The following is a 12226-nucleotide window of genomic DNA, read 5'->3' as shown; positions in this document are numbered from 1 at the left end:
ATCTTCACATTGCTGCCAATCCATGCCCATCTTTCACAAACTTCACATTTGAATGCCTCCAGTTGTGTTTCTAACCCATTCATAACACTAAAATGACTCCTATTGAAGATCCCAATGGCATCTTGCGTGATTGCCACTAGTTGACAGTCCCTCTACATTTTCCTCATCCTGTTGGCAGCTTTTGACATGGTTAATTGCACTATATTCCTCAAATGCCTTTTTGCTCCGGTCCATCTACGTTGGACTGTTCTCAGCTGGTTCCATTCTTGCCCATCTAATCATAGCCAGGGAAACATATCAAATGCTTCTCTTCCTGCACATCCCACTATAACCTTTACTATCTCCAAAAGATTTGTCATTGTAACTTATTTCCAATATGTATGTTGCCCTTCAGAGACATCAACTAAAAGCACGGTATTAGTTCTAACATGTACACTTGTGATACCTAGTTCTACCTCACCACCACGCCTCTTGATTCATCTATTGTTGCTACATTATCGGATTGCTATTTGACATCGAGTACTCCATGTGCAGGTGTTTCCTTCACGTAAATATTGAGAAGACTGGAAACATTGTTTTAGGTCCCTGCTGCAAACTTCTAACCCTATCTAACCAATCTTTCCCTCTTTCTGGCAACATTCTAAGATTATATCTCAAGGTCAACGTCTGACCATGCATTGACACCATCACTAAGACCACTTGTTTCTACTTTTGTAACATTGCATGACTCTATCTTTGTCTCAGCCCAACTACTGCTGAAACTTCATATCTTTGCTAACTTTAGACTTGTCTATTCCAATGCATCGCAGGCTGGCCTCCCAGTTTCTCTCCTCTGTAAACTTGGAGTGATCGAAAATTCTGCTACTCATGCCTTAATTTACACTAAGTCCCACTCACTTGTCACTCCTGTTCTTGCTAACCAACATTAATTCACAGTCAACCAGTGTCTTGATTTTTAACATTCACTTTCCTATCTCTAATATCCTGTTCCATGACCTTCTGTCATATCTACATCCACCTAGTTCTTGTCGCTTGAGCATTCCTGCCTTTAAATGGTAACCATGCCTGCAGTTGTCTGGGCCTCCAGTTCTGGGATTTCTTCTTTGTCATCTGTCTGGACCTCTTCCTTGCTTTGTTTTTCAAGACACTCCTTAAAGCTACCTCTTTGACTAAACGGTTGGTTACCTGTCCTATTAATGCCTTAAGTAGCTTCGGTGTCCTATTTTATTTTATAATGCTCTTGTGAGATGCTTGGGATTTTTTTATTGCATTAAAGATTCTATACTGATACAAAATGTTGACATTTCTGTGCAGTATTGAGGCATTGCTGGATAGTTAGAGATGCAGTCTTTCAGATGAGACATTAAACCAACTCTCGTGACGTAAAAGTGCTCATTATTGTTTGCAGCAGAGCTAGGGAATTTATTTTGTTGGCTGACCAACATAGAAAACAGATGATATTGTCATTTATTTAATTATTTTGTTCAATTTGGCATCTGTTTGCCATATTACAAGAATTCTAAAATCCTTCATTGGTGCAGGATACTCTGTGGCCATGAAAGCCGAAGTGTAAATCTTTTTTTTTTTAAATAGTAGACAAGATAGCTATCATGCAGGACTCGCAAATATTTTACACAATGTTTAGTTTGAAAGTTTCCTATAGTGATACTGTACTAATAGTTTAGCTTGTAAGGATGTTAAGTATTTCATAATGTGCTTCATGATTTGCCCGCAACCAAAATTATTATTGTCGTATTGACATAGTTTGAAAAGCAAGAATAATTTGATTGACATTTAAACCCAAGCTTCTGATTGATGGACTGAAAAGCAATCCTGTATCTTACAGCTGGTCTGCAACTTCCATTTGAAGTTTAGTGGGGAATAGTAGTTCCCATCTAAACCACCAATTATTTCTCGAGCATCTTGTTCATTTAGAGCATGGTGAATCTTTAGTGACAAAATGCAGAGGTCTTCAGAGTCGTGATATGTGATGTTACAATGCAGTATGATTATTATAAGAATGTTGCAAAGGTAAATATTTTTCTAACTTGAAACTTACCTAAATTGTGTTAGGATGTAACTTTTATTTGAGTTGAAAATGATTATGAATTAAAGTATTAATTTGATGTGATTCTCATGCAAATTTTTATTTGAAATTGTTTCTTATTTTCAACAGAGCGGTTCCATTAGTGAGTCTGATTTGGTGGGCCCAAAACCAGAAACATCTTCTCATTCTCCATCACCATCAGTTTCTAGCAATTTAGAGCGGAGAGACGTAAGTATTGTAAGTGCTGTCGCTGATTTAAGTGCCTTTGGTAGCTTGGTTGTACAGAATTTGAAAACTACTGGGGAAAAAAAACACGTTTTGCCAAAACTCTTGTTTTACACTCATTGGAACAAATGTAGCAATGCCAAATTTCAAATTATCATAACAATTTGAACTGTAGGGTATAAAGGGTGCTGATACGTTGCAAGTTGACTCTGATGGCAGAGACGTTGTGATGGAGAAAGCAACAAAAGCGATAGGCTCTCTACGCTAGGTAGTTTATGAAGGCACAAAGCTTGAATATATCTGTTTTTGTTTAGCGAAAACAAGTCCCTTTGTATAAATATGTATCACTTCTATTAAGCCTAAATGAGCTTTGTTATGAGCATGACTGATTATCAAATATTGTTTATTAGCGTAGTTATTACTGCACTCGGGATTGTTCAGCGAGTGATACCCAATCGCGGAACCACATTTAACAATAGAAATTTTACTTTGGATTTTGTAAGCATGGGCTGACTAAGTATGCTCTGTACTCTTGACAATGCTGAGCAGCTGAATGCATTGATGAATTGATCCGCTAATCATTGTTTCAGACGATTTACATTTTTGAAACCACGCTGGTGCTGAAACTCATAGTGTTGCTCGGTAGTGTGATAGGCAGAATGTCCTTTTGGATTGATGGTACCAACATATTAGTGGAAATATCACTTCCAACATTAGAAGCAATGTAAAATGGCTTGCTTAACTTGTTCAAACTTTCTGGCTACTTCGAAGTTTCATGGGTAATTTGAGTTCAGCTGGCCACTTTTGACGTTCAAAAATTGCAGCCATTGTCCCATTTGCAAGTTTGCGCAATATGCAGCAAACAATGATCTAATCAGTTTAGCCATTGTCCTACAGGATGGCTTTGATGCACTTTTGTTTCTGACCAGTAAAGGTCAATTTGTACTAGCCAGTATTGGAGCCGTCATTAGAGGATTTTCAACTAACACTACATTGGACTGCTGCATCTCAAAAGTGCATTTGAGTGTGGGATGGACCATATTTACATTGGTAAGGAAATAGTTTCATTCAGGTGTAGTTTCAAAGATAGTAAAAAGGGTGGCAATGTATTGGAAATTTTCATGGGGCAGGAGGCTACGGCTCAAAATCGTGTTTCTGATGGAAAGAGACGGAAATGTTAGCACCTATAGGTGGATCTCGCAGGAATTGAACTTGACTGTATGAGTTGGTAAGTTCAGAAATTCAGTCAATACAGACACAGTTTGCACTGGTGAACGTAAGATGAAAAGCTTCAGCAACATGTCTCTCTCTTCAGCAAAGTGATAGAAACCCTTTCTGTCAGAGATTTTCTTTGTAAATCTGATAAGGCAATAGATTAAGCATAGTATTTCCCTAAGAAAATAATTTCTTATTCCTTTCCCACCCCAATTTAATGTTTCTTTTCCCCACTGTTCTGAACCTTATTATGTTCAGTTTCATCTATGTATCATTTATGATCCTTAGTTGGCGGACTGCTTTACTATGGAGAAAATTATACTTAACCTTCATCTTTATAAGGAGAGGCTGGATAGGCTGAGACCTTTTTCACTGGAGTGCAGGAGGTTGAGGGGTGACCTTAGAGGTTTATAAAACCATGAGGGGCATAGATAAGGTGAATGGCAAGTGTCTTTTCCCTAGGGTGAAGGAGTTCAAAACTAGGGGCATATGTTTAAGATGACAGGTTTAAAAGGGACCTGAAGGGCACCTTTTTCACACAGGGTGGTTCATATGTGGAATGAACTGCCCAGAGGAAGTGGTAGATGCAGATACAGTTAGAACATTTAAAAGACATTTGGATAGATACATGAATAGGAGAGGTTTAGAGGGATATGGGCCAAATGCAGGCAAGTTTGAGACTAGGTTAGTTTGGGAAACTTGGTCGACATGGACATGTCAGATTCCAGGCTATATGAGTCTATGACTGTTCCCACATAACAGGATAAAGATACCTTTCGTCAAAGACAATCAAGAATTAAACAGGACCTGTTACTATTTGTTCTTTCCTGACTATATGGCACCCCAAATGCTGTCTGGCTAACTTAGCACGATTGGGGAATCAAATTAAACCAAAAAGCAAGTTGCCACACAAGGCAGTGTTTCTGCCCACTGAACCTGTGATATTATGGTTGTAGTTGAGGAATGGTGGAAAAGAAGTAAATTGATGTAGTGCTCTGTGCCCTTACTTTCAGCATAGATTACTTTTACTTCCTCCAGATTCTGGGCTACTAGAACCTACTCAACCTTACTCATTCTTCAAATCATGGGATCTAATTTTAATTGTAAACTTGTCACGTTTTTATTGTGCATGCAGTGCCTCCCCTGGCAGGTAAAAGTAATGGAGCATGAATTATGGACTTCAGAGTTTATGGTGGAGACAATTGACTGTGATTACAAACATATGATTTTTAATATATTAGTAGAATTATTGAGTGTTTCCATACATGAAATTTGGGATATGTCTTGACTAGCAATTCACATTTTTGGCGTGCAATGCATTTTTTTGCACTAGAAGGCTTAAGTAGCATCATGTAGCAGAGAGGTTGAATAGTTATCATTTGTAACAAATTAAAACTTTAATTTACTTTTTATTAAAACCTGACATCATATGATATATTATGGATAGTGCTAGAGTATTTGAATCTTGAAACAGGCTAATTGATTGGACTTTAATATTATTGTTCCTCCAGTGTCTTTGAGAATTAAACATTCTATTTCCTTGGCACTACGTATGAGTATTGTAATGTGCTGTGGATTACAGCTTCAAAAATGCAATTTTCAAAGCTGCCTAAACTGATTTTCTGATATCATATATAACTTTACATTGGATAGATAAGATCATAATATCCAGAGTCTTGCATTATTTGACTAGCAAAAAATTTATCAACCCTTAGAAAAGTTGATTTTTATTGTGTCTTTTGTGATGAAATGAGAATGGCTTGTAGTGAGCTCAATGTTTGTGTTTTATAAATTTCAGGAGCCACTAACACCACAGCAAACCGCTCCTGCTGCTACATCTCCTATATTTGTGCAACCTACACCTTTGCCTAAGGTATACTTTGTTTACTTTTGTATTTGTTAGTAAAGTTGTTAGACCAGAGGTCCAACCCTCATCTCCACATGTTCATATTGATGAAATTTGAGTGAAAATTCACTTAAGATCTCTGCCCAAATGAAAGGTCAAACCACAACCTCCACCATGGGTAGGCCAAGGAGGCAAGTACCAAATCCACCCGATTGGGAATGGGAATTGAACCCAGTGCTGTTGGCACCAATCTGTTCCAACTTGCTACTGAGCCAACTGCCCCTCTAATTCCATGGAGCTCAAGTTACATTTTACATGTACATTGTAGCCTAGAGCTCTAGATAGCAATAGTAGTTGATCCATAGAATCTCTACAGTGTGGAAAGAGGCCATTCAGCCCAACAAGTCCACACCAACCCTCCAAAGAGCATCCCACCAAGGCCCATCCCCTGACCCTATATTTCCCTTGGCTAATGTACCAAACCTACACATCCCTGGGCACTACAGGCAATTTAGCATGACCAGTCCACCCACCTTGCACATCTTTAGTTTGTGGGAGGAAACCCATGCAGACGTGGGGAGAATGTGCAAACTCCATACAGACAGTAGCCCGAGAGTGGAAACTAACCCAGGTCCCTGGCGCAATGAGGCAGCAGTGCTAACCACTGAGCCACAGTGCTGTCGAAAATCCAATTATTTTCCATCACGTGGATGACCAAACATCTCTCCCATTTTTGCAGTCCATCACTGGCCTGTTTGAAAGGATTTGTAAATTTATCTTCAACTTGTTTGGTCACATTATGAATGTACCTTCCTTTTGGCCATCAATTCCAAAGAGGATCTTGATCCTGAAGCAAATTCAACCTGAAAATTCAATTATTTAATCGTTTCACACAAAGATGTGTATATATTTTCTAATCAACATATTCAGATGTTATTACACACCTCCGGGGTAGGTGAACTTGAACTCGGATGCCACACTAGCACTGTGCCACAAGAGCCACTTTAATAAAGTTGCGACTCCAGACCCAGTGCAGTTGACTTTTAACTGCCCTCTGGGCAATTAAGGATGGGCAATAAATGCTGGCCTAGCCAGGGACGTTTCATTCTGTGAATGAATAATAAAAAAAAAAGTTTTTTATTACAAGGAATCGCTATGTCAGTTTATCATGTTACCCTTTGTACTTTTCTCTTTAATTACTCAGCCTAAAGCTCATCAGGTCAGTATCAGAAATTTCTCAAGCCCTACACAGTGTAGCCATTGTACGTCTCTAATGGTGGGTTTAGTACGACAGGGATATGCCTGTGATGGTGAGTGATACATCAGCATTATCTATTTTAACACTTTGACATTCTTGGAATTTAACTTTTGATATGAGGTAAAAATATGTAAAATTAACTTGTGAAACTAATTTTGCACCTATGTTTTTAACATCAACAAAATGTTAATAAAGTAGTTGAGTGAAAAATTGTGCAGTTATTTTACAATATCTGAATATTTGTTTAGATTTCAAACGTAATTAGTATTTCACTAAAACCTAATGTGTTTATTATGTATCCATCAAAATAATTTTTCCTATTCCATAGTATGCTCATTTATATGCCACGTATTGTGCAAGGACAGTGCACCTCAAGTATGCCCTCTTCCATCTGAGCAAGCAAAGAGGCCACTTGGAATTGATGTTCAGAGGGGGATTGGTACAGCTTACAAAGGCTACGTAAAGGTATTGGAATAATCTTTGAATAAAATGTGGAATTTATGGCAAAGGTTTCACATATTGTTATACATGCTCATTTAGTGTATGTTTAGTTTTAGCACATTAATAGGATTAACAATGCACTGAAAGTGGCAAGCGTTTAGATAGATAATAATTGCACTGTTATATACTTTTGTCAATTTGAAGAGGTGATCCATCTTAATTTACTCAGTATCACAGTGCTGCTTACTCCTAGCAGTCTGCAGGTAAAATTCAAATAATATACATTGTTCAACCATTATACCACAGTCTCCATCATGCACGTGACTATTAGGTGTGATAGATAACCAACCAGTGTTCCAATCCTTGCTGTAACTATTCTGGTTTGATCTGACATTGAAGTGCTTTGGGAGAATTTAATTCTGGAACAGTAATATTTGAGTATTTTGAAAAATGCAGTTTTTGAACCTGAATAATAGAGCAGAAAGAATAGCAAAACTATAAAACAGAATTAGGAAACACGCTCAACAGTGCAAAAATTAAAAATAAAATTGAGAAAGGACCTTATGCAAAAGTTCTTGTTAAACTTTAATCATGATTAAATAATCTTCAATTCTATTTACTTATTTTATTTGTTTTCTTGAGGTTCCCAAGCCCACAGGAGTGAAGAAAGGCTGGCAAAGAGCATATGCAGTGGTTTGTGATTGTAAGCTTTTTCTATATGACGTAGCTGAAGGCAAATCTATGCAGCCTGGAGTTGTTGCGAGCCTGGTATTGGATTTGAGGTAAGTTGTTTTTTTTTTTTCAAATTTAATACAAATAGTAAAATGATAATTGATAAAATGCATAATATTAATATTTTAATTCCTCCCTTCTTTTGATCAAATGAAGTTCTAAGTAAGCTGCATTTGAGTCTTATCCAAGCAATAATTTGTGTGAGATTACTGAATAGTTATGTAATCTACCATAAAGGTTTGCTCTGGCCTTTTTAATTGGAAGAATCCAAGAATGACTCATCAGTTGCAGCTTTCCATTGCTTCCAAATCTGAATACCAAAATCTTTAGATCTACACCAATATTAGGTTTGCACTAGTAAACATGCTATAGGCGTAAGTCAAATGCTTTTCCATTACTGTTCAATGTCTAGACATATAATAATGCGACTCTCATGTCCTGACCATGAAATCCTCATTGTGTAACTTGAGTATTGAGATCTCACATGAGCTGTTTTTCTCTCATTTCTCCAAATTATTTCATCAAACAACTTCCTGCCCAACAAAAACAAATTGCTGGCAAAGTTCAGCAGGTCAGGTAGCATCTGTGAAGAGAAATCAGAGTTATCGTTCTGAGGAAGGGTCACTGGACCCGAAATACTAACTCTGATTTCTGTTCACAGATGCTGCCTGATTTGCTGAGGTTTTTCCAGCAATTTCTATTTTGGCTTTTGATTTACAGCATCTACAGTTCTTTCAGTTTAAATTCCTTGCCAAAGTGCATCAGTTCTTTAAGATTTCCACAGTTCTTTCACCAAAGTAAAAGTGGATCAGTAATGTTTGGAAGCCTGTGTACTGATTTCATGTTGTGACTGAGGAGCAATGGAATTTGCGCTGAAATCTGACCCAGATGATAGGGATGACCTACTGAGATCCTGTGGTCTCTTATTTCATAATTTTTCTGAATCAGAAAATTAGATGCAGCTTTATGAATTTGGGAATAGATTTCAAGTATTTTACAACTAATAATGATGGGATCATGCAAAGACAATCCAAAGATTATCCATAAAAAGAGTTTGTTCCTGATCCAACAATATCCAACTATTGTGTTTCTACCAACTATGCTGTGATGTCAAGGGCCTAATAAACAACCAGAGCTGCTTATGATTGAACTAAACAGGGGAGGTTTGGAAAGCTGGTAGAAAAAGAGTGCCCCTTTTACAAAGCTTGTGTGCTTTTCCTTAACATGATGAATCATGCCAGACAAGAACCAGGCAGTTACCAGCTCCAACATGAGAGAATCCAGCCATCAACTCCTGATGTTCAATTGCATTATCATCACTGAATCCTCCACTATTGACATCCCATCAGGTACCATTGTCCGGAAACTGAACGAGACCATCCATGTAAATGCTGTTCATGCAAGGCCAGGTCAGAGGCTAGGAATTCTGCAGCAAGTGACTCGCTACCTGTCACCCAAACACCTGTCCACTATCTACAAGGCATAATTTAGGAGTGTGATGGAATAGTGTTCACTGGCTTTGATATGTAACTTCCAGTGTGTACCATCTACAAAATGCCATACAATACCTCACCAAGCCTCCTCTGATTCTATCTTCCAAATCCTCAGTCTCTACTACTTAGAAGGACAAGGACAGCAAGTACATGAGAACACCATGACCCGCAAGTTTCTCTCCAAGCTATTCGGTATCCTGACTTGGAACTATATCATTTTTCCTCCACTGTCGCTGGGTCAAGTACTGGAATTCACTTTCTAAAAACGGTGTGGGTGACTCTACGCCCCAAGGGCTGCTGTGGTTCAAGAATGCAGCTTCTACTACATTCTTCAAGGCAATTAGGATTGGGCAATAAATGCCAGTCTAGTCAATGGATGCTCTCATCCCGTTCATTTAGATTTGGTTTTGTTTTATTCATTATGTTATGATTATCATTATTAAACTTGTTTATTTGCAGAGATGAAGCCTTTTCTGTGAGTTCAGTGTTTGCATCTGATGTCATTCATGCTACCCGGAAGGATATTCCGTGTATTTTCAAGGTTAGTATCAACCTAACAATAATTTAATTTTAGTTATTATCTTCCCCTGCCATTGTCCATATGGAAATGTGCCCTAATGGGAGTATATGAAATATGTATTAACATTTCAGTAATATCTGTAAGCCCTTAATCTGTGTACTGATTTCATATTGTGACTTAGGAGCAATGGAATTTGGGCTGAAATCTAACCCAGATGATAGGGATGAAAATCTCTTTCACATGGTGTCTCTGAGATTCCTATAGGAAGTGATTGGTGACTCATTGTGTATTACCCCTAAACTGGCAAGCTCAGTCAGAAATGTCTGAAGTGTATTGTTGAGTTAGTCGATGTAATTTTTGTCCTGTTGAAATGCTGGAATTTTTTTTTTTCAAGATCAAAATGTGCCTCCATTCTCTAACATCCATTGTTAATGAGAATTTTTGGATAAAGTTTAGTGGCACATTGTTCCAATACTGAAGGAATATTATAGGAACTATTAAAAGCCATGACTGAAAATGCAATATTTTGTATCATTGTGAATGAATACAAAATCACCCTAATTTACTTTGTGTTCAAAAATGATGATAACTGTATTTGTGATAATTATACCAATGAAGTTATGTTAACTTCTATTCTGCAGGTGACAACTTTGCTGCTCTCCTCACCATCAAAGACCTGTTCATTACTAATCCTGACAGAAAGTGAAAGTGAGAAAAGGAAATGGGTTGGAATCCTAGAAGGACTGCAGAATATCCTACAAAAAAATAAACTTAGGAACAGAGTTGTATATATTCCACAGGAAGCGTATGATAGTACACTGCCTTTTATTAAAACAAGTTTATCTGCTGCTGTTATCGGTAAGACTAGCTGATGTTTTCTTTGTTGGATGAAGGGAATATAAACATTTGTGCTAACCTTTCCTGTTTACTTCTGTAAAATCAAATCTCAATTTTTGTGATTTTCATAGATCGTGAGCGTATAGCTCTGGGTACAGAGGAAGGACTATATGCAGTCGAGTTAACACGAGATAGTAAGTTTTAGTTCGGATTTTCGGGAGTGTTCAATTCACTCACTGCAACTGAACCATAATTATAATTTTCAAAAATATCTATAACTGATTTATTTCTTATAAACTTGGCTCACTCTACTCAATGTGAAAGCGTTGAAGACTTAATAAGTGGTCAAAGATGTACCTTAATTACATCTTTTTAATTTCAGTGTAGGAAAGTTTGTAATGTGTGTAATATATCTTCTTTAATTACAGTGATTGTTCGAGCAGCTGACTGTAAAAAAGTCTACCAGATTGAGCTCATTCCCAAAGAAAATCTCATTGTCCTTATTTGTGGCCGAAACCGACACGTTCATTTTTATCCATGGGCTGCTTTTGATGGACCTGACACCACCTTTGATATTAAACTCACTGAAACAAAAGGCTGCCAGACCATGGTTTCTGGATCCATGCGGCAGGGTATTGTGAGCGCTCTTTTTGTGGCAGTGAAACGGCAAATCCTGTGCTATGAAATTAGCCGAACTAAACCTTATTACAAGAAATTCAATGAAATTCAGGCCCTAGGGAATGTGCAATGGATGGCAATCTTTGAAGAAAAACTTTGTGTTGGCTACCCTTCTGGATTTTCACTGCTTAACATCCAGGGAGATGGACCTTCCATTAATCTCGTAAATCCAATGGACTCATCACTTGCATTTCTCTCACAGCAACCTTTTGATGCTCTCTGTGCTATGCAGCTTAGCAGTAAAGAGTACTTGCTCTGCTTTAGCCATGTTGGTGTATATGTGGACTTGCAAGGGAGAAGGTCACGAATGCAAGAGCTGATGTGGCCTGCAGTTCCTGTTGCCTGCGGTATGTACACAATTTCTGCTTTGTGCATCAGTTGCAGTTATATTATGTTTTATGTGCGTTTTTCTGTTTATCCAAATCCTTTTTCCCATTCGAGTTCACATGCCAATTGTAAGAATCCCTTAAAAGTATTACTACTACAATAGTTCCAAAAATGCTGCTAAACACTTGACCATTCTTGGATTGTACGTTTGAGTATTCAATTAATTACCATTTTTGAAATTTATATTTCAAGAAGTTTTTCAGTTTATATTTTTAAATGCCTTCCAGATCAAGGTGTGTGATATTTTCAAATGCCAAACAAAATATTTTGCACTGAAGCAATGAATACTTAATGTGTGGTCTGTTGCAAAAAAAATTGAATCAGGTCTTTCAGCTAGCTGAATAATTATTTGAAATGGAATACTTATGCAAGTATCAAATAGCAATCAGAGCTATAATCAAGGAAGAATTCTTATCACAGCTCACAGATTAGCATACATTTTAAAAATTTATATCTGGATATATAAAGCTAAATGCCCGTTTATACACACTTCTACTGTTTTTACTTTTTATATATCTATCGATCTATCTTTGGAGTGTACATTTAT

General features: G+C 37.4%; 1 protein-coding gene across 8 annotated transcripts in view; it reads left to right on the top strand.

Annotated features, from left to right (window-relative positions):
- cdc42bpb (CDC42 binding protein kinase beta (DMPK-like)) overlaps window positions 1–12226 on the top strand; it is a 191881-nt gene that overhangs the window by 167566 nt on the left and 12089 nt on the right. For 5 of the 8 annotated variants that reach the window (XM_048599866.1, XM_048599871.1, XM_048599869.1 and 2 more), the window contains 9 exons: window positions 2177–2284; window positions 5286–5360; window positions 6538–6643; window positions 6920–7056; window positions 7675–7814; window positions 9717–9798; window positions 10419–10635; window positions 10746–10808; window positions 11043–11639. In XM_048599866.1, the coding sequence (XP_048455823.1) occupies window positions 2177–2284; window positions 5286–5360; window positions 6538–6643; window positions 6920–7056; window positions 7675–7814; window positions 9717–9798; window positions 10419–10635; window positions 10746–10808; window positions 11043–11639 (1525 nt within the window). The remainder of the gene's footprint in view (window positions 1–2176; window positions 2285–5285; window positions 5361–6537; window positions 6644–6919; window positions 7057–7674; window positions 7815–9716; window positions 9799–10418; window positions 10636–10745; window positions 10809–11042; window positions 11640–12226) is intronic. The other 3 variants (XM_048599870.1, XM_048599868.1, XM_020515029.2) reach the window with 1 other exon arrangement.

Source organism: Rhincodon typus, chromosome 8 (assembly GCF_021869965.1).
Source record: "Rhincodon typus isolate 14 chromosome 8, sRhiTyp1.1, whole genome shotgun sequence".
NCBI classification, from domain to species: domain Eukaryota; kingdom Metazoa; phylum Chordata; class Chondrichthyes; order Orectolobiformes; family Rhincodontidae; genus Rhincodon; species Rhincodon typus.
This window is presented reverse-complemented; position numbering and strand designations above follow the sequence as displayed.